Source organism: Canis lupus, chromosome 11 (assembly GCF_011100685.1).
Source record: "Canis lupus familiaris isolate Mischka breed German Shepherd chromosome 11, alternate assembly UU_Cfam_GSD_1.0, whole genome shotgun sequence".
NCBI classification, from domain to species: Eukaryota; Metazoa; Chordata; class Mammalia; order Carnivora; family Canidae; genus Canis; species Canis lupus.
The window spans coordinates 37,602,293-37,620,916 of NC_049232.1; the positions used below are offsets into that span (position 1 = coordinate 37,602,293).

The window sequence follows — 18,624 nt, forward strand, 5'->3', positions numbered from 1 at the left end:
TAGGCAGAGGGAGAAGCAGGCTCCCCGTAGGGAGCCTGATGTGGAACTCGATCCTGGGACACCAGGACCATGACCTGAGCCTAAGGCAGATGCTCAACCACTGAGCACCCAGGTGCCCCTATTATATATCTTTTTGATAGTAGCCATCCTTGCGGATGTGAAGTGTTATCTTATTATAGTGTTGATTTGCAATTCCCTAATGGCTAATTGCCTGAATTTCTATTTAAGTAAGATACTTTTTGGATATAAAGTTAAGGGTACAGTTTTTAAGTTGACATGAGGTGCCAAGCTGCTTTTCATTAATTGTACCAATTTAACTCAGCCTAGAAGTATATAGGACATTTGTTTCACAATGTCTTCATTAAAGTAAATATTACATTTAAAATCTTGGCCAATACACTGAACTTGGAATTATTTATTTTAATACCATTTCTTGTGAAACTGGATTTTTTCATACACATAATGATTATTTATATAACTTCAGTGAACTCATATTCTTTGTACATTTTCCTGTTGGGTCTTAGGTTCGTTTTGGAAATTTTTCTTAAAATAGCTGACATTCATCTTGAATAGTTGAGATAAGGAGTTTTTAAGTAACTTATCACTATAAAATATGGTGAGAAAAATTAATATTCCAGCAATCTTGCAATAACCAACCAGAATGATAATTTTCAAAGTATTAAAAGAGATTTCAAAAAATTTAAAAGTTCATATTTGGTTTTTTACATAATATAAAATATTAGACAAATGCAAGCTAAATGAGAGAGAACAATTTGATTGCAGAATACATATCAATGCCTCTCCCTGAATCCAACTGAAAATTTGATGATAGTTTATGTTCAATGAAGTGGAGGAAATTAGAAGTGATGATTATTTTGGGGTTGATCCTTTCATTTAGTTTCTTCCGCACTTTAATTGAATTCATGGAACTATCTGGAGCTTTCAAAATATTGTCCAGTGTAGATCTCTCAATGTTTACTTGTACTTAAAAGAATTTCATGATAAAATCTAGGTCCGAATGCTCTATCATTTTTTGGCTAGCACAATTCTTTTTTTTTTCTTAATATTTATTTATTTATTTATTTGAGAGAGAGAGAGAGAACATGAGGAGGAAGGGGCAGAAGGAAAAGGTGACAAGAGGACTCCTGGCTGAGTAGGGAGCCTAAGGCAGGGGAAGGGGGGACTCGATCCCAGGACCCTGAGATCATGACCTGAGCCCAGACTAAGAGTCAGATGCTCTACCGACTGAACCACTTGGGCACTGTTTGGCTAACATGATTCTTAAACAGACATCATTGAAGTACAAGGTGCACCTCTGGCTAACAGGGCTTACTGAAGGCAGGTGTGAGTGGTGAGCTGGTGGATACGGAATTGTGAACTCCTTCTCCCTTCCTGTTTAATGCCTAAAGGTCCAAGTTACTCATAAGTAGATTACAAACATCTTCAGTTTCTCTTTAGGAAGATCTGTGAGTCCAAAAAAGCTTATCCAAAACTCCAGAGTGGTTCTGAATTTATAGTCTTGAATTTAGATCCCCTTTCCTCTAGGTGTGTCCCCTACTACCTTGGTTGGGTCGTTTGACACAGCTACAGCCAAAGCGAACACAGAGGATTGTGGTATGGATGATGGGTATTATGTTCTCTACTCTAAACTATGTCTTTAAATCGGTAGATATTAATCCAAGAGAAAGGAGGAAACTATTGTGTTTAAGGGCACCAGCTACAGAATGGGAAAGAAGAGTCTCAGAAAATACCTTGTGGATGGATGTAAACATCACTGTTTTGGGGACACACACTGTGACGGGGGGTAAGGTAGCCCTCTTTGTGAGTTTCTCCACCAGTGGCATCAGATGAGGAAATCCACCAAGTGTGGAAATCCACCAAGTGTTCCTAAGGTAGGGGAAGTGAAGAATGCTGAGGAATGAGGTGTGTTCTCAAATGAATCCTAATCCCCAGTACCTCAGAATGGGACTTTATTTAGAAATAGGTTTGTTGCAGATGTAATGAGCTAAATTAAGACAAGACCCTACTGGAATAGAGTGAGACCTTAACTCAATATGCCTGGTGCCCTTATCAGAGCAAAATTTAGACACAGACACACATGGTCTGGAATACACTGTGGGAAGACAGAGATGGAGACTGGAGTGAAAGCATCTAGAAACCAAGGAACAGCAAGGATTGCTAGCTGTCACCAGAAGTAGATGGAGGGCACAGAACAGATTCTCCCTCACAGCCCTCAGAAGGAATGAACCCTGCTGACTCCTTGAGTGGGGATGGCTAGCTTCTAGAACTGTGAGAGAGTGGATTTCTGTTGTTTCAAGCTACCCAGGTTGGGGTGATTTGTTATAGCAGCCCTAGCAAACTGATAAAGGCCCCACATCTCTGGTTAAACTGCTTAGTAATTTTCCCTTAATTTTTTTTCTTATAGGATAGAAATAAAAATAACCTGCCCATTGTGAGGATGCAATGGGCTTATAAAGGGGAAAACTTCCATGTGGCTGTCTGAGCTTCCTGGCCCAAAACTCCCACCCTTCTCAGCATTCCCACTGCAACTGGTGGGAGACCAGCGCTCAACCTGGAGCCTCGCGAGGACCTGGAGGACTGGTTACATCAGATCACAGGACCCCATACCAGAGTTGTCCAACCAGCAGGTCAGAGGTAGGGTGTCAATAATTCACTAATCTAACAAATTTTTAGGTGCTGCTGCTGCTGCTGCTTGTCTGGGGGCTACATTTTGAGCACTACAGGACTGGATACTTGGGGAAGATCTCTGGGGGGAAAAGTAGTAAGGGTAGCTTCAGAAGGAGTCTTGAAAGGGTGGGGCTTTGTGTCATGTGCAGATAGATGGAAGGTTGTACTATTATATATGGGCGTCAGCTACCCTGCCCTTCCCTCATGCTGTGACACCTGTACGTCTTATAATGTCTTATTGGTTACAGGTTCTTTTCTCATCTTCATTCTGAATTTGAGAGTTCTTTTCTTGTATGTCTGGGCTCAGGCTTGAATGTCTATCTATTGTTCTATCCTGAGACTCCATGAATGATGAAATTTGAGACAGGTTGAAAGTTAATTTCGGATCCTTGTCTCACCCCACCCTTACCCCCATGAAGCCTTTTCACCAGGACTCCTCCCTTGGGTTCATAACACATGTCAGCCTAAAAGAAGTGGTAAACCAAGGCAAGCTCAAACTTGTCAAAAAGATGAATTATTCAGGAATAGCAGAGGAGTTACAATTCCCAACACATTCTCTGTGGTCAGCTACAGGCAGGTCTGTTGAGGGTTAGGGATAGGCTGTATTATGGGCAGAGTATGAAAAGAGGAGTGAGTTCAGTTAGTCAAAATAAAAAACAAATGGAAACCAGCTTTGAAAAATTCTCCAACCAGACAAAAACCAGTCTAGTCATACAAATAAAGTTCAATTCAGCCAATTTCATGAGACCAGGCCTCCCTGGGTGAGTTCGTGTTCTTACCTCTGGAAACCATAAACAAAACTTCCCAAAGCTGATACGATGAAACCCCCAACCAACTCCCTACCATTTAAGAACATTCCAACATTATCAGTTTTCTGTAAATCAGACATTTATGGGAAATCAGTCTCTCAGTCCTTAAATTTTCTTTCCCTAAGGGCACATGGGTGAGATTTTTCCATTTTATAGCCTCTGGATCCATTTTAGATTGAAATTCTTTCACACACATTTTCCTTATTAGTGTATACTTTGTCATCCATTCACCGATTTTCATGCGCTGGCCACTCAGCAGCCTTCCTATTGATTTGTGGGACCCTACATCATGGTTAGCTGGGCACATGAAACTAGGCCATCACTGTTCCTCAGAAACACCTTAATTTTTTTTAAGTCTTATTTCCAAAAGCTTCTCTACCCACTCATCATTCATTCATTCATTCATTCATTCACTCGTGAAATGCCATGTAGAGCACCTCCTGTATGCTAGGCCCTCAATAATATGCTGGACATGCAGTGAGACACAAACCCTGACGATATGTGCCCTGATGGGGTTTGCAGAGTGGTGTGAGAAGGGAGGAGAAAGACATAAAAATCACACAAATACGTGCAAAATCACAGCCATATGAAGTGCATCAGAGGAGAGTGGTACTTAGTTTTTAAAAGACTATAATGGTGAGATTTGGGTCTGTTGGGAGGCCAGGGAAGCCTTTTGAATTGATATCTAAATGATATGCAGATGTAAAGCAGAAGACAAAACTCTTCCAGGGAAGAGGACAAGTGCATGCAGAGACCTGGTCAGAGGCTGGAAACTATAAGGCACTACTTTGAGCACAGATAAGGCTATCAGAATACTGCTGGGGGTGCTGGTGCCACAGGCTGGAGAAGTGGTGAAGTAGCCAGATGGGGTATGGCCCTCAATGCTGTGTGGTCACAGTCTGAGGATATGGGCCATCAGGCATCTCCCTTACCTCCATTCACTGCTGTCCCGCCTGTGGCCAGAACTTCCTCTCCTCATTGATCAGGGCTTCATCCCTCCGCACCTTCCCACCACTACCCTGTTCAGGGAAGGAGACATTCCTCCTCTTTTACCAGGTGACCTTTCCATTTGGCTTTTCGTCCCTTCCTTCCTGCCTCCTTCAGTGACTGGTCTCAGTGAGTCTTTAAATTTCCACGATGACTCACCATTTAAGCCTATTTAAGTGGCTCCTTCCCTTTTCTCTTGAAAGTTGTCTGCAACTCCCTGGCATAAAAAAAGGTGAGCAGATCCCTTGCTGTCCCCCGACCTAATGACAGATTCTCTCTTCATCTCAGGACTTCTCCTGGTGGGTGTGTGTGTAGGGGGGAAGGGGTGGCGAGTGCAATGGGGACATCTGTCTTTGTTCTTCCCACTTCCTCTCTGTAGCCAGTTCTGCCTCCACAGAGCAAAGGGGTTCCTTACTATTACGCGTGTTCAACGGTCTTATGCTTGCTAGCTGTGGTGGGATTTCCTCTCTGTCATTCACCTTCAGAGTTAGGGGTATCTTAAAAATTGCAGTCCAAAGTCCAACCCCCGGCCCATTCAACTCAACTCTATTTATAGGAAACGAAAAACATTTTCAAGATCTTTTTTCTAAGGAAGTCCTTATTTGGCAAACTTCCTGTGACTGGATCTTAAAAGAACATCAGTATCTCAAGACAGTGGTATTTGACTGTTAACTTACATGTTTGAAATGCAATTTTAAAATAGCATTAATATGACTTGTCACTGAAGTCAAGTTTGTATGTGTGAGCCAGAGATAATACAAGTTGTGCACATTTTAAAAAAATATTTTATTTATTTATTCATGAGAGACACAAGAGAGAGAGGCAGAGACACAGGCAGAGGGAGAAGCCGGCTCTCTGTGGGGAGCCTGATGCGAGGACTCGATCCTGGGGCTCCAGGATCACACCCTGGGACTCGATCCCAGGGCTGCGGGATCACACCCTGGGCCGAAGGCAGACGCTCAACCGCTGAGCCACCCAGACATCCCAGTTGCGCACATTTTTAAAAAAGATTTTAGTTATTTATTTGACAGAGAGAGAACAGCACAAGTAGGCAGAGTGGCAGGCAGAGGCAGAGGGAGAAGCAGGCTCCCTGCCATGCAGAGAGCAGAATGGGAGGCTTGATCCCAGGACCCCGGGATCATGATCTGAGCTGAGGGCAGACGCTTAACTGACTGAGGCACCTGGGACCCCAGTTGTACACATTTAATAAAACCACCAATAAGTTTTTAAAAGGCAAAACAAAAAGGCTCCAAAGGTAAATGATTTATTTAGATATGCAAATTATCTACTCTTTATCCCTTTTAATATGTATTTTTGTCTTATTAAAAATATATATTATAACATAATATATAATTAATATAAAATATATTGAAAATATAAGGTAGAATACATTATTGTTTTTCATATGTAAAGCTGATGCTGACAGAATTTTGGAAGACTGTACTCTGAGTGCTTCAATGCTTCAAATTGTTGACAGGTGTTTGCTGAACGAAATTATCTTTCCGTTCCCACCTGGACTTCTCCGTCATCAAGAGAATGCATCGTTGAGATGACAGAGTAGGATGTACACTGTGACTAAGGAGTGGCTTTTCTCTGCGTGGCTCACTATCTACTGAAATAGAACCTAGCCTCTTTATCACAAGACTTTAACAGGCTGACTACCCAGATCAGGGTAGTTCAGGGGTAACAGCAGGCCTTTGGAATCGGTGATGATAACATCCATCCAGGAATAGAAAAAGTAAGCCAATGGTAAAGATGCCCTAACAATTTATATTTAATTAAGGTTGTGCTCATTTTAGGAGTGGGCACTGCTGTCTCAGAGTCTAGTTGCTTGGCATTTATTTACCAGCATTTAGCTGCCAATTCCCAGGGGCTTGGGAGGTTCCGGCCCTGGCAGCCTGACACATACTATCAAATAAACCAAAGGTCTGATTTGTAAATCAGAATGTCAATGTCTTACAGGGAGAACTGACACTTGCTAAGGGACTAAATTCCTTGTCACTCAATCTGCCCACTCCCTCATCTAAGAAGGAACCCTAATGCAGAGCTTAGCAGGAACTGCAGTTGCTTAATTGATGTATTTGAGTTGCCAGATCCAAACAAGAAATGGAACTGGGATTAGAAAATTATTATAGGGTTTAGGAGGGGTAAAGGGGATAAATCACTTGGAGTTTGTTGATTGCATGTCACAGAAAGCTGTAGCGGCTGAATAAACAAAGGGTCATTTATGGGAAGGCCATCAGGGACTCTCAGAATTGACAAGAACCTGGAGATCCAGGCTTGACTACAGCAGGGAAGTAGCAATGATAACCATAGGACAGTGTGCACAGATGGAGAGAAGTTCAGCCAGTTCCAGGCTTTCTGGCCCTCTGCTGGATCTAGTTTTTAAAATTTCATTAGTCTTGGGGTGCCTGGGCCTGCTTGTCCCTCTCCCTCTGCCTCTCCTTCCCTCCTTGTGCATGCTCTCAAATAAATAAATAAAATCTTCAAAAAAATAAAATTCAACAGGCTTTTAAAATTTCAGTTGGCCCATATCTAGTGAGTGGCTATATTATCTGCTACGAGTTATAAAAACAAAGATAAAAACCTACATTCAAAGACTTAAGAATCATATATCAATACATGTTAGACCAAGTTCATGTGGTCACACAATCATTCGGGATGCTTGGGGATACACTTCAAAGGAGTGGCACTGGAGCTGGGCATTGGAGCTGGCAGGATTTTTCTAGGGAAGTTTGAAGCATTTCCAGCTGGGATGAAACTAACAAAAGAGGCCCAGCTGTAAGAGCCTAATGTGAGCCACCCATCTGGTTAAGTCCCCTCCTCCTTCTCCTGAGATTGGGTTAACAGGGTTGAGCCAAAAGAAGAAGTTTTTGCAGGGAGAGGCCCCTGTACTTTGAAGAGAACTATGGGAAGCGGGGATAAGGGGGGATAAAGCCCTATGCATTCCACCTCCGAGAGACAAAAGTGTGCTTCTCTCTGTATATTTGTTGTAGAGTTGGTGTAGGTGACAAACCTGGGAGCAAGGAAATGAAGGTGTCTTCCCTTGGTTTCTCATCTCTAGGAAAGGGCTTGTTTGCCCTGTCTATGCTAAGTGGGGGCCCAAGCTACTGGCAGCATGCAAAGGACCCAAAATCTTATGTTAAGTGTTATTCACATCAGGACAACTGTTTGGGTCCTGCACAATCCAAGATTTAATGCAGGGCTTTCAGGTGAAGGCTCTTGAACATCAGACCCAATGTGACAAGGATACAGCATCAGTGACAGTAATAAATTGTTCCATTTTTCATTCCCGTCTGTATTTATTAACACTGACTGGAGGCTCTGCCCTGAATTGAGGCTAGAGGCTGGAGTAGAAAAAGTTAACGATGGATAAGGAAGTTATTTATTTTCATGGCTTCTGTTTTTCTCATCTGTAAAATAAAGTGTCAGGATTTAATGACTTGTTTTGCTACATTTCTTGCACTCAGTGAGCTTACACATAAAATCAGAACAGTTTGCCCTCGCGGGGTCTGGACAAAAGGTGTCTGGGGCGAAAGGGAAAAAGATGGGAGCTTCGGCTTATCCCCTGCCACCTTGGGATGAGGGATCCTCTGAAAGGCACTAGGGACGCAGCAGCTCTGTGCAAACTAGAGGTCTGGTATTTGCCAGAAGCTTTGGCATAATGCAAGGAGAAGTAGTGCATAAATGATGTGATGGAATTATTGCTGACCATGAATTTCCTGTCCAATTAGTAAGGTGCTGTGGGGTTTCATTTAATTGGACCTTTCCCAAGCCATCTAGGTTTATTTACCATTTTACATTGATTTGATCACAGGGGAGGAGAGGGCAGCATGTTGAATTACAGCAACCTTTTATAAAACAAAGTTCTTCCTCATGGACCTTTGATTCCCCTTTCCTTGCATTGTGCTTCTGTGTTTCTCTGTAAAGCCCGTGTCACAGCTTCTTTACAACCAAAGAGGGCACTCATGTTTGACATTTTCTGAAGTCTGGTGCATTCATCTCTCTGTATTCAAGTCACAGCAAATGTCTGAAAGGGTTTTCCAAATTGCTGGCCTGGAAGGTCCTTGGGGTTCAAGATGAAGTCCATATGTATCTTGGCATCTCACTTTACCATTGCCCGATGCCTCCTACCATGCTGCCTGCTGGTAGGAGGAGCTCAACAAATCTCTTTCAAAGGTAACATCTTAAAGGTCTTTAAAGGTATACACTGTGGCTTCAATAGAAATAGTGGATTTACAAGAGATCCAGGAGACACCCAGCAGAATTAACCATAGTTTTAAAAGGATTTAAAGTTCTTTCTGCCAAGGGAGTTTCTTTGATATACAGCAGGATAGGCATTCTATGTTGGTGGATGAAGAACCAGGAAAGAGACTTGTTTTCAATTAATTTGTGTTTTAGGTAAGTATTCAAAATCCTGAGGGGATTCTTCAGGTCCTCATTTCACATCTGTCACAGTTAAAGACCAGAGCTCATGAATCTCAGGCCCTTTTGCTTTGGAGATTAGTTGTTCTCTCTTTTAGCAGATTCACCAAGGTCCATCCTTCTATGAAAATGTTCCATTATTTAGATCAGGGAGCAGGTAGGAAAAATGAACCGTAAAATACCTTTTCTATTATACAAGTAATGAGAAATCATTTTAAAACTTGGGAGAATAGAGAAAAAAGTTATTCCCTAGTATCTCTACTTTAGCCCCCTGGTTTTCAGTGTGGTGACCAGAACAGAGGGGAACTTGTTAGAAATGCACATTCTTGGGTCCCACCCAGAACTAGTGAATGGGAAACTAGGCATGTGGGACTCTGTGCTTTAACAAGTCCTCCAGGAGATTCCTATTTGAGCTAAAGTTTGAGAACTGCTCCACTGGCCTGACCATCATTAGCATTTTACGCATTCTTTTCATGAGTGAGTGTGTGTGTGTGTGTGTGTGTGTGTGTGTGCACGCGCATGCGTGCTCATGCATGTGGGTACTATAAACTGTTAAGAGTACAAAAGCAGTCATTGTAACACTAACCCCCAATTATCTCTTATCTAGAGCCCCACCTCCATATGCAGAAAGTACAAACTATTGTAGAATTTCCTAAAGTCAAGAATCTGGGAATCCCCATGGTGGGCCTTATAGGTGTGAGTAAATGTGCTATCTCATGGGATCTCAATAAAGTCACTTTAACGGTTGTCCTGAACTCTGATGGATCAGTAGTCCCACCTATTTCTTGGCAGGACTTTGGTCTTTCCCTGTCTGATGTTTGCCTGAGACACAGATTGTTCCTAGTCCTGACATTCTGTTAGAATTTCCTAGAGATCACCAGAGCTTACTTTTCACCCTCTCTAGCTGGTAAGACATATGCAGGTTAAGAGGCCAGGGTATATGGTCAGTGTGTGGTGTCACTAGTCCCTTTGATCGTCAGGCCTGGGGGTGAGTCTTCTCACTGCTTCAGTGAGACTCCCCCAAAAGAGAATACATTTACCCAAACTCCAGTTATGCTTTTTGTAAAATAAAACAGACAAGTTTATGGACATTTTAATGACCAAAACCAAAATACACAGCGGCCATGGAGTCTATGGTCGCAGGTAGTAGGGGCTGAGGAGGGATGAAAGATTCCCAGCACTCCTGTTCTGCCCTATGTTATCTTATTCATCCACTTACCCTGGCTTCTGTCACTCTGCCTTCTCCTTACAACTTTGGTCCCCATGTGGCGACAGTATTCAAGTTCTTTTTCATGTGCTTCTCAGTCCGAGAAAAAACTAAGAGAAGTGGCTAATCACTAAGAACACAGAAGCCACGGATGCTGCTCTCCTACAAAATAATTCCATCACTTTTGGCTGTAGCCCAGCCATATATACTTTGTTACGAATGTGGAGATCGCACAATTTTTTTTTTAAATTTATGATAGACACAGGGAGAGAGAGAGAGAGAGAGAGAGGCAGAGACACAGGCAGAGGGAGAGAGAGGAGCAGGCTCCATGCACCGGGAACCCCACACGGGACTCGATCCCAGGTCTCCAGGATCAGGCCCGGGGCCAAAGGCAGGCGCGAAACCGCTGAGCCACCCAGGGATCCCCGAGATCGCACAGTTTAATCTTTTTCATGTGTAATGCTTAGATTGAAAATCCCAAAACCACTCTCATAAAGTGAATGCTGAGTTCATTTTTGGGCTTTTCCGTATGTGTAATCAGAGGATTAAAATGCTATTACTGTAACAAAATCCCATTTCAGTTCTATTTACCTGATCAGCATTAAGGTTTAAATTTTCTTCTTCTTTTTTTTAAAGATTTTATTTATTTATTCATGAGAGACACACACACACACACACAGAGAGAGAGAGAGGCAGAGACACAGGCAGAGGGAGAAGCAGGCTCCGTGCAGGGAGCCCAACGCGGGACTCGATCCCAGGTCTCCCGGATCACGCCCTGGGCTGAAGGCGGGCACTAAACCGCTCAGCCACGCGGGCTGCCCTTTTTTCTTCTTTTCAAATCGTTATTAGACCAAATAAAATAAAATAAATCATAAATATATAGAAAAAAAAAAAAAAAGATGGCACGTTCCTGACTTTCCCTAACGTTTTGGAGGCTTAAGGGATATTGAAACCAGGAACCGGGGGCAGAAAATGTTTTCTGTGACCAACCCAGTGGGCGCCAGGCACAGAAGGAGCGCGGACTTCATTCCCCGACACGGAACGCAGAGAGGGCGGGCTCTACGGGGACGGCCAGCCCCAGGCCGCGCCGCTGCGGCCACCTGCAACCCCGGCGGGTCACCTGGGCCCTGCCTGCGCCCGGGCGGCCGCGCTGCGGCGAGCGGCGAACGGCGGGTCGGCGGTCGGCGGGGGCGCAGCGCTCAGCCCCGGGCGCGGGAACGCCCCCGCGCTCCACCCCCGCCGCCCGCCCGCCCGGCCGCCCGCGGGGGAGGTGGCGCCCGGGCTCCGCGGGAGCCGCGCAGGTGGCGAGGGCTGCGGCGGCACCTGCGCGGCCGGCCCGCGCCCCGGGCGGGCGGGGCTTCCCGCGTCCCCTTTAAGAGGCCGCATCACCCGCCCCTGACGTCAGGGTGTTTCTCCGCACGAGCCCGCGTCCCGCGCCGCTCCGCGCCCCCGCGCCCACAGCCCTGGCGGCGGCACGACGAGCGGCCGCCCGGCGAGCGCGCCGCCCCGCTCGGCCCTCCGCTCCCGCTCCCGCTCCCGCCGCCGCCGCCGCCGCCGCTCCGCCGCCGCCTCTCCCCGGCACCGGCAGCCGCCTCCGCAGCCTCCCGCGCCCGCGAGTCCTCCCGCACCATGTCGGTGGCCGGGCTCAAGAAGCAATTCCACAAAGCCACTCAGGTGAGGCGCGTGACAGGTGCGCCGCGGGGCGGGCCCGGGCGGAGCCGCGAGGGGCGCGCTCGGCGCCTGCGGTCGGCGGGGCGCGCGGGGACCCGGGCCGCGCCCCGCATCGCCCGCCCGCGTCCCCGCCGCGAGTCCCTGGCCGCCCGGCCCGGTGGCCCCGCGCGGGAGCGGCCGGGAGGGGGCGGCGGCGGCGGCGGCGGGGGCGGGGGCGGGAGATTCTGTCAAGTCGTCCCGCACCCGGTGACCTTGCGGTGTCGCTGCCCCCGGCTGCCCCGCGCGGTGCTGGCGCGAGCGGGGGCCGCACTGGGGGCGGGACTGCGGCGCGGGCTGCGGGCTGCGGGCTGCGCTCTCCGCTCTCGGCTCTCCCGCTGCGGTCGCTGCGTCTGCCCTTCCGCGCGGCGCCCCCGCCCCCGCCCCCTGCCCCCTGCCCCGGCCGCGAGCGCGGAGGACGCGGCTTCCTCTGGGAAGCGCCCGCCTCAACTTTTGCTGGGAGAGCCCGGTGGGGAAACTACTGTGACGCCAAGGCTAGGCCAGCCCTGTGGGGGGGTCCCTCCGCGTTTCCCGCGGGTTCCACAGCCTTCACAGTCAAACCGTCACTTACTTCTAAGTATTATTTTTAGTGTGCTTTTTTTTCTTTTTGACATCTTGAACGTGCCCTATTTCTCTGTGGGGTTAATAGACTGTGATTACAATTTATTTAATTCAGATTCTAATACTTTAAATCTCCTGGGGCTCGGTTGAAGAATTTTACATAGGGAAAGATAAGTGAATACTTACGATGTGACCTATTTCTTATGTAATGAGGATGGTAATTTTTTTTTTTCCCCTTTCTCTCTTCTGAAGCAGCTCTAGTGTAAGAGATCTTTAGCTAAGGAGTTTGTTGATTTCTTTAAATATCTCTCACAATTTAGCCTTCGCTGTTTTTTCATACATTAGTCGTGATTAACAGTGAGTTTTGTCATAATATCTCAGAAATAATGAGAACACCACAATAACTGATCCTGTTTTAAACCACATCCAGAAAAGGTGACAGTCGTGTTTTCAGAATCTTGGATAAATTGGAGAGATGCAGCATGAAATTCATCTCGTGTTCATCCCCATGCTGTCTCCGTCACCATAGATTCGCCTTTGTAGAATCAGTTCTGTCTGTTTGGGAAATGTAGAAAACTAAGATGATTTCAGTAAAAACACCCATTACTGTAATTATTTTTGCTTTTCGAATTGGATCTTTCTGAGTCCTCTCTGAGAGAATGTTTGTAAATATATTTGTAAAGATGCGGTTGGTGAGGTATATGGAAGGCCTCTAGTAACCTTTACTTCGAACTCCTTTAGGTTTACAGTGAAGCACATGTGTGTACCATAAATTCTTTGAAGTCGCTAACTTTCTTTTTTGTTTTTTTTTTTAATTTTTTTTATTTATTTATGATAGTCACAGAGGGGGGGAGGGCAGAGACATAGGCAGAGGGAGAAGCAGGCTCCATGCACCGGGAGCCCGACGTGGGACTCGATCCCGGGTCTCCAGGATTGCGCCCTGGGCCAAAGGCAGGCGCTAAACCGCTGCGCCACCCAGGGATCCCAGTCGCTAACTTTTTTTAATTTGAGGTACTTTGTCACATCTCTAAAGCAGACCTGAGCACTGAATTTACCAACACCACACTCCTTCTTCACTTTGATTCTGAAGACTTCTTTTGCAAATCTTGGTGCCCTAAAAGGCAGTTTAGGAACATTGGCGAAGACTAAGGCTTGATACCATCTCTGCTGTCAGTGATCTTGAGCAAGTTATTTAACTTTTAAATAGGGTTAATATCCATTTCCTAGAATTGATGTGAGTATAAATGAGAACCTAAAAACTGTTCAGTGAGTGATTTTAACATTAAAGATAATTCTACTTGTATAAAATACTGTCCGTTATATTAGCAGTGATGACACATGAGGAAATCATGGAAGTAGACTTTTTAGTTTTGCTACCTTAACAAAACACAATCAGATGGCTTCATTTCAGCCAAATCCTGAAGTTCTATGTGACACTGACGTTCAGGTTTGAGTATACAAACCAGAATTGTGGTATGGAAGGACTTCTTAGATTGTTGGAGGAGGTCTTGTGACAAGATTCGTGTTAATCACATCTGTTTCAGATGCAGAATCACTGAGTCATTTTCTTTTTACTAAAAAAGCCTTTCATTTTAGAGGTGAAACAACACGCAGTATCTTATCTATAACATAATGGAGCATAATCTTGGAAAGCCTCAGGCAAAGGTTATTCTTCCTGTGTATGTGTGTATTTGAAGGGTGTGTAAAGCCAGTGCTAATGTTTGCGTGTGACAAAGATAGGGGAAATAGCCATGTCCTACTTTTTAAGCCATTTTTCCATACCCAGCTCCATGAACCTGATCTTATCTACAAAGTAAGCTTTACACCTAGAATTGTTTCCTTGTGAGAACAGATACGCTGGGTTATATGGCCAGTGTTCTTAAGTGGAAGGCCCCTCTTCAGGCAAACATTTGTTTCTATGAAATTGAGTTTTTTGCTCACGTTAGTGCAGGAGGAGATTTGTATTAATAAAACAGTATGACTTTGGTGTTTGCCCACTAATTTGAAGTCTCTGATTAGAAGTGTCAAGGCTATTCTCTTGATTTAGAACTGATTATTTCTACCTCGTTGCTGACAATTGTTTTTAACATCTCTGATATTTGGAGGTGAAAAAAATGCTTTTGCTAAGGACAGTTTGTTAGAGTAGGAAAGCCTTTAGCCTAGAGAAACGTTTGTTACAGAGTAAAATTTATTAGGTCATTGTGGTGTTCTCTAGAGCTGCCATAACAAAGTATCAAACTGAGTGCTTTAAACAACAGAAATTTATTGTCTCACCCTTTTGGAACATTGATGAAGGTGACAGTAAGGCCATGCTTCCTTGGAAGGCCCTAGGCAAGAGTCGGTGTCAGGCCTCTTACTTAGCTTCTATTAGTTTGTTGGCAGTCTTTGGCTTTTCTTGGTTGGTATATACATCGCAGCATTTTTTTTCTTCCTTGTCTAAATTTCCTCTCTTAAAGGACATCAGTCATATTGGATTGGACGGCCACCTTACACCAGTATGATCTCAATTTAGCTTGAGTAATTCTGCAATTTTCAAATAAGGTCACATTCTGAGGTGTTGGGGATTTTGATATCAACTTAGGAAGTTTTTGTTGGGGGATACATAATTCAGCCCCTGACAACCATTATTTGCATGAAAGGATTCACCAGTGTTTTTCTAAATACTGTAGTGGATTTAACATTAAAAGGACAATTCATTCTGTAAATAATATCTTTCTATTGCATTGAATGAAATATGCTTTCTTCCTTTCAATGAGTTTGGTTAGGATATAGACCTGTTATAGACTATATATCTTCTATTTTTTTTGTTTTTAAAATTTATTTATTTTAGAGTGCATGTGCTTGCGAGTGGGGCAGAGGGAGTAAATCTTTAAGCAGACTCCCCACTGACCTCGTAGCCTGACATGAGGCTTTGATCCCATGACCCATGAGATCATGACCTGAGCTGAAACCAAGAGTGGGGCATACAACCAACTGAACCATCCAGGTGTGCCCCCTTCTGTTGTTTTTTTTTTTTTTAATGAAAAAAATTCATATTTGGTTAGGTTAAGTTATGAATTAGTCTGGTACGTGATTCTTGTCCCACTCAGATTCATTAACCAGAAAATTTTAATTACACTGGTATTTTATGCCTTTCTGTCTAATTTCTTCACACTTTTATCACATTTAAAATGCTGTATTTTGGGGACACCTGAGTTGCTCAGTCAGTTAAGCATCTGACTCAATCAGCTCAATCATGATCCCAGGATCCTGGGATTGAGCCCCACACCAGGCTTCCGCTCAGCAGGGGAGTCTGCTTCTTCCTCTCCCTCTGCCCCTGCTCATGTGTGCTCTCTCTCTTGTTCTGTCTCTCAAATAAATGAATAAAATCTTAAAATAAAAGAAAAGCTTTATTTTATATAAATGCTTTGCTCTGGAGTATGTTACATAAATCTGTTTAAGCATTTACTTGCTAAGGCATTTAAATATTTAATATATATTTAATATTTAATAATTTAAATTAATATTTGATGTATTTATATATTTACCCTTATTTTAAAATATATACTTAATTAGATATATAATTAGTTATAATTTTGAATGAGGTTCTCAGTTCCTTAACTGCCTGCTTTAAGTAGTAAAATCTCTGCTGCCTTCAAAATCTCAAGCCTCAGCATGAGTTGACACAGGGTTTCTTTTTTTTTTTTTTTTTAAGATTTTATTTATTTATTCATGAGAGACACAGAGAAAGAGAGGCAGAGACACAGGCAGAGGGAGAAGCAGGCTCCATACAGGGAGCCCCATGCGGGACTCGGGCCCGGGACTCCAGGATCATGCCCTGAGCCAAAGGCAGATGCTCAACTGCTGAGCCACCCAGGCATCCCTGACACGGGGTTTCTATACCCGCACTCTTTGTCAGATTCTTAGCCCTGGAGAGCCTATGTATTTTCTAAAATTATATGCTGCATTTTATATGCACTTTTTCTGAGGGAGAGGGATTTTAGCCTATCATCAGCTTCATAAAGGAATTCCTAATTCCTATCCTGCCCTTTCCCCCATCAAAGTAAAAATGTTTTGTAACAAATTGATGTCATCAGGAGAGAATGCGGTGGTTCTTACGATAACAGTCACGGCATCCATTCTATTACCAGGCTTTAGGATGTCTGTTCAAAATGCAGTCTTCTCTGAACTAATTTGAGGGGCAATCAAATATAAAAACCCTTTTCAGAGATGTCAGGATTAAATGAGATAATGTCTGTGAGAGTGCCATGCTTGCATAATAAGGATAACTTGAACCATGTAAAAAAAAAATAGTGAGCTCTAACTTACTGATATATTTGGAAGATGGACGTGTGGTGGGGTTTGAAGTACAAATGGCTATTGAAAATAATTTCTGTTGAGACTGAGATTCTTGATCAAGTTTTTGTTGTTGACACAGTTACATTTTTTTGCAAGGCTTTCCCTCACAGTGATTCTTTAGTATTTTTTTTTAAAGGATTTATATATTCGAGCGAGAGCATGTGTGAGCAGAAGTGTGCCAGGGAGTGGGACAGAGGGAGAGGGAGAATCCTCAAGCAGACTCCTCACTGAGTGCAGAGCCTGTCCTGGGGCTTGATCCCAGAACCCCAGCTCATGTCCTGAGCTGAAATCAAGAGCTGGTCACTTAACCGACTGAGCCACCCAGGCATCCCATTCTTAGTGTTTTAAATTGAATTGAGTTTTTTTTTTTTTTTTTCTTTATTAGTTTCAGGTGTACAATTTAATGAGTCAACACTTCTATACAACACCGGTGTTCATCACAGGTGAACTCTCTCTTTTTTTTTTTTTTAATTTTTTTTTTTATTTATTTATGATAGTCACAGAGAGAGAGAGAGAGAGAGAGAGGCAGAGACACAGGCAGAGGGAGAAGCAGGCTCCATGCACCGGGAGCCTGATGTGGGATTCGATCCCGGGTCTCCAGGATCGTGCCCTGGGCCAAAGGCAGGCACCAAACCGCTACGCCACCCAGGGATCCCTGAATTGAGTTTTAAATTGAGTTTTGGTTTCATTCTACTTGGAAAATTTTGATGTACCTCCCAAATTAATTAGAAATACCCTTGAAAACGACATCAAGACTTGGTTGGGGGAAAATGGTTAATGTTTTGAGGAGAAATAGCATTGCAGGAGGGAGAGACTTAATGCTTGCAAAGCAGAGTTCATTCTTCCAAGCCCCTTGTGCTGCATTGGTATTCCCAGGGCTTCATACAACCCTAGGGCTTTCATTGGAGCTGGTAGCTTGAGAAAGTGAGAGAGGAGGGCAAGACTCATTGAGAAGTGAATAAGGAAAATTGGGGGCAGTAGAGTTGAAGAACAGCTCCAGAGTTTATAATTTTCTTTTTTAATTTTTATTTATTTATGATAGTCACACAGAGAGAGAGAGAGAGGCAGAGACCTAGGCAGAGGGAGAAGCAGGCTCCATGCACCGGGAGCCCGACGTGGGACTCAATCCCAGGTCTCCAGGATCTCGCCCTGGGCCAAAGGCAGGCTCTAAACCGCTGCACCACCCAGGGATCCCCAGCTCCAGAGTTTAAAGTTAGTGGGGCTTTCCCTCAGATGTTAAGACCAGATGGCAAGATTCTGGAGGACAAGAAATCCGATTTCCTTGACTTTTCTTTCTTTTCTTTTCTTTTCTTTTCTTTTGATCCTTTGTACCCTTGTTTTGTTCTGTGTGTGGTACCAAGAGGGGACATAGGAGAGGCTCGGGGAAACGAAGTTTATTAAACTCACAGGTTTTAGGGAGACAGAGGATCTGTCACTGCATGTGGAGGGGGCTGCACAGGAGGAGGGCTGAGGGAGTAGGCTCAGCCAAGCAGGTGGAGAGTCAAGAGAGGGTGCGAAGATTAGTGGGTAAGTGCTTTTATTGGAGTCAGGGTGGAGTACACAAGAAAAGGCAGAGGGGATTTTCTTGGTGCATTTGAATGTTACTAGGTCATAGTCAGAAGCGGGCAGAAAAAGGAACTTGGGGTGAGGCTTGCCTTCTCACAGTGGTATACGTGGTCACCTGGGCGGGTTGCTGACAGCTTGTGTATGTGGGGATGTTAAGGCAGCAAGAAACAGAATATGAAGTATTATAATCTTACAGTACAACTTTTCTCAGTTTTTTTTGGGGGGGTGGTGGTGGTTTATGTTTTCTTTATTGCTCTAATCCCTTGGAGTCCAAATGTTTAAAAATGATTATGTGGTCTATAATGGATAATAAAGACTAAGAAGAGAGCGATAGCC

At 44.3% G+C, this 18,624-nt stretch overlaps 1 protein-coding gene and 1 long non-coding RNA gene across 4 annotated transcripts in view; both read left to right on the plus strand.

Annotated features, from left to right (window-relative positions):
- Positions 1-6,424, plus strand: part of LOC102156029 — a 56,264-nt gene extending 49,840 nt beyond the window's left edge. For both annotated transcript variants that reach the window (XR_005366800.1, XR_005366801.1), the window contains 2 exons: positions 2,426-2,655; positions 5,962-6,424. This is a non-coding gene — a long non-coding RNA (uncharacterized LOC102156029). The remainder of the gene's footprint in view (positions 1-2,425; positions 2,656-5,961) is intronic.
- Positions 6,425-11,653: 5,229 nt separating this feature from the next.
- SH3GL2 (SH3 domain containing GRB2 like 2, endophilin A1) overlaps positions 11,654-18,624 on the plus strand; it is a 218,945-nt gene continuing 211,974 nt past the window's right edge. The window contains exon 1 of one of the 2 annotated variants that reach the window (XM_038552481.1): positions 11,654-11,790. In XM_038552481.1, the coding sequence (XP_038408409.1) occupies positions 11,746-11,790 (45 nt within the window). In that variant the 5' untranslated portion in view covers positions 11,654-11,745. The remainder of the gene's footprint in view (positions 11,791-18,624) is intronic. The other variant, XM_038552480.1, reaches the window with a different exon arrangement.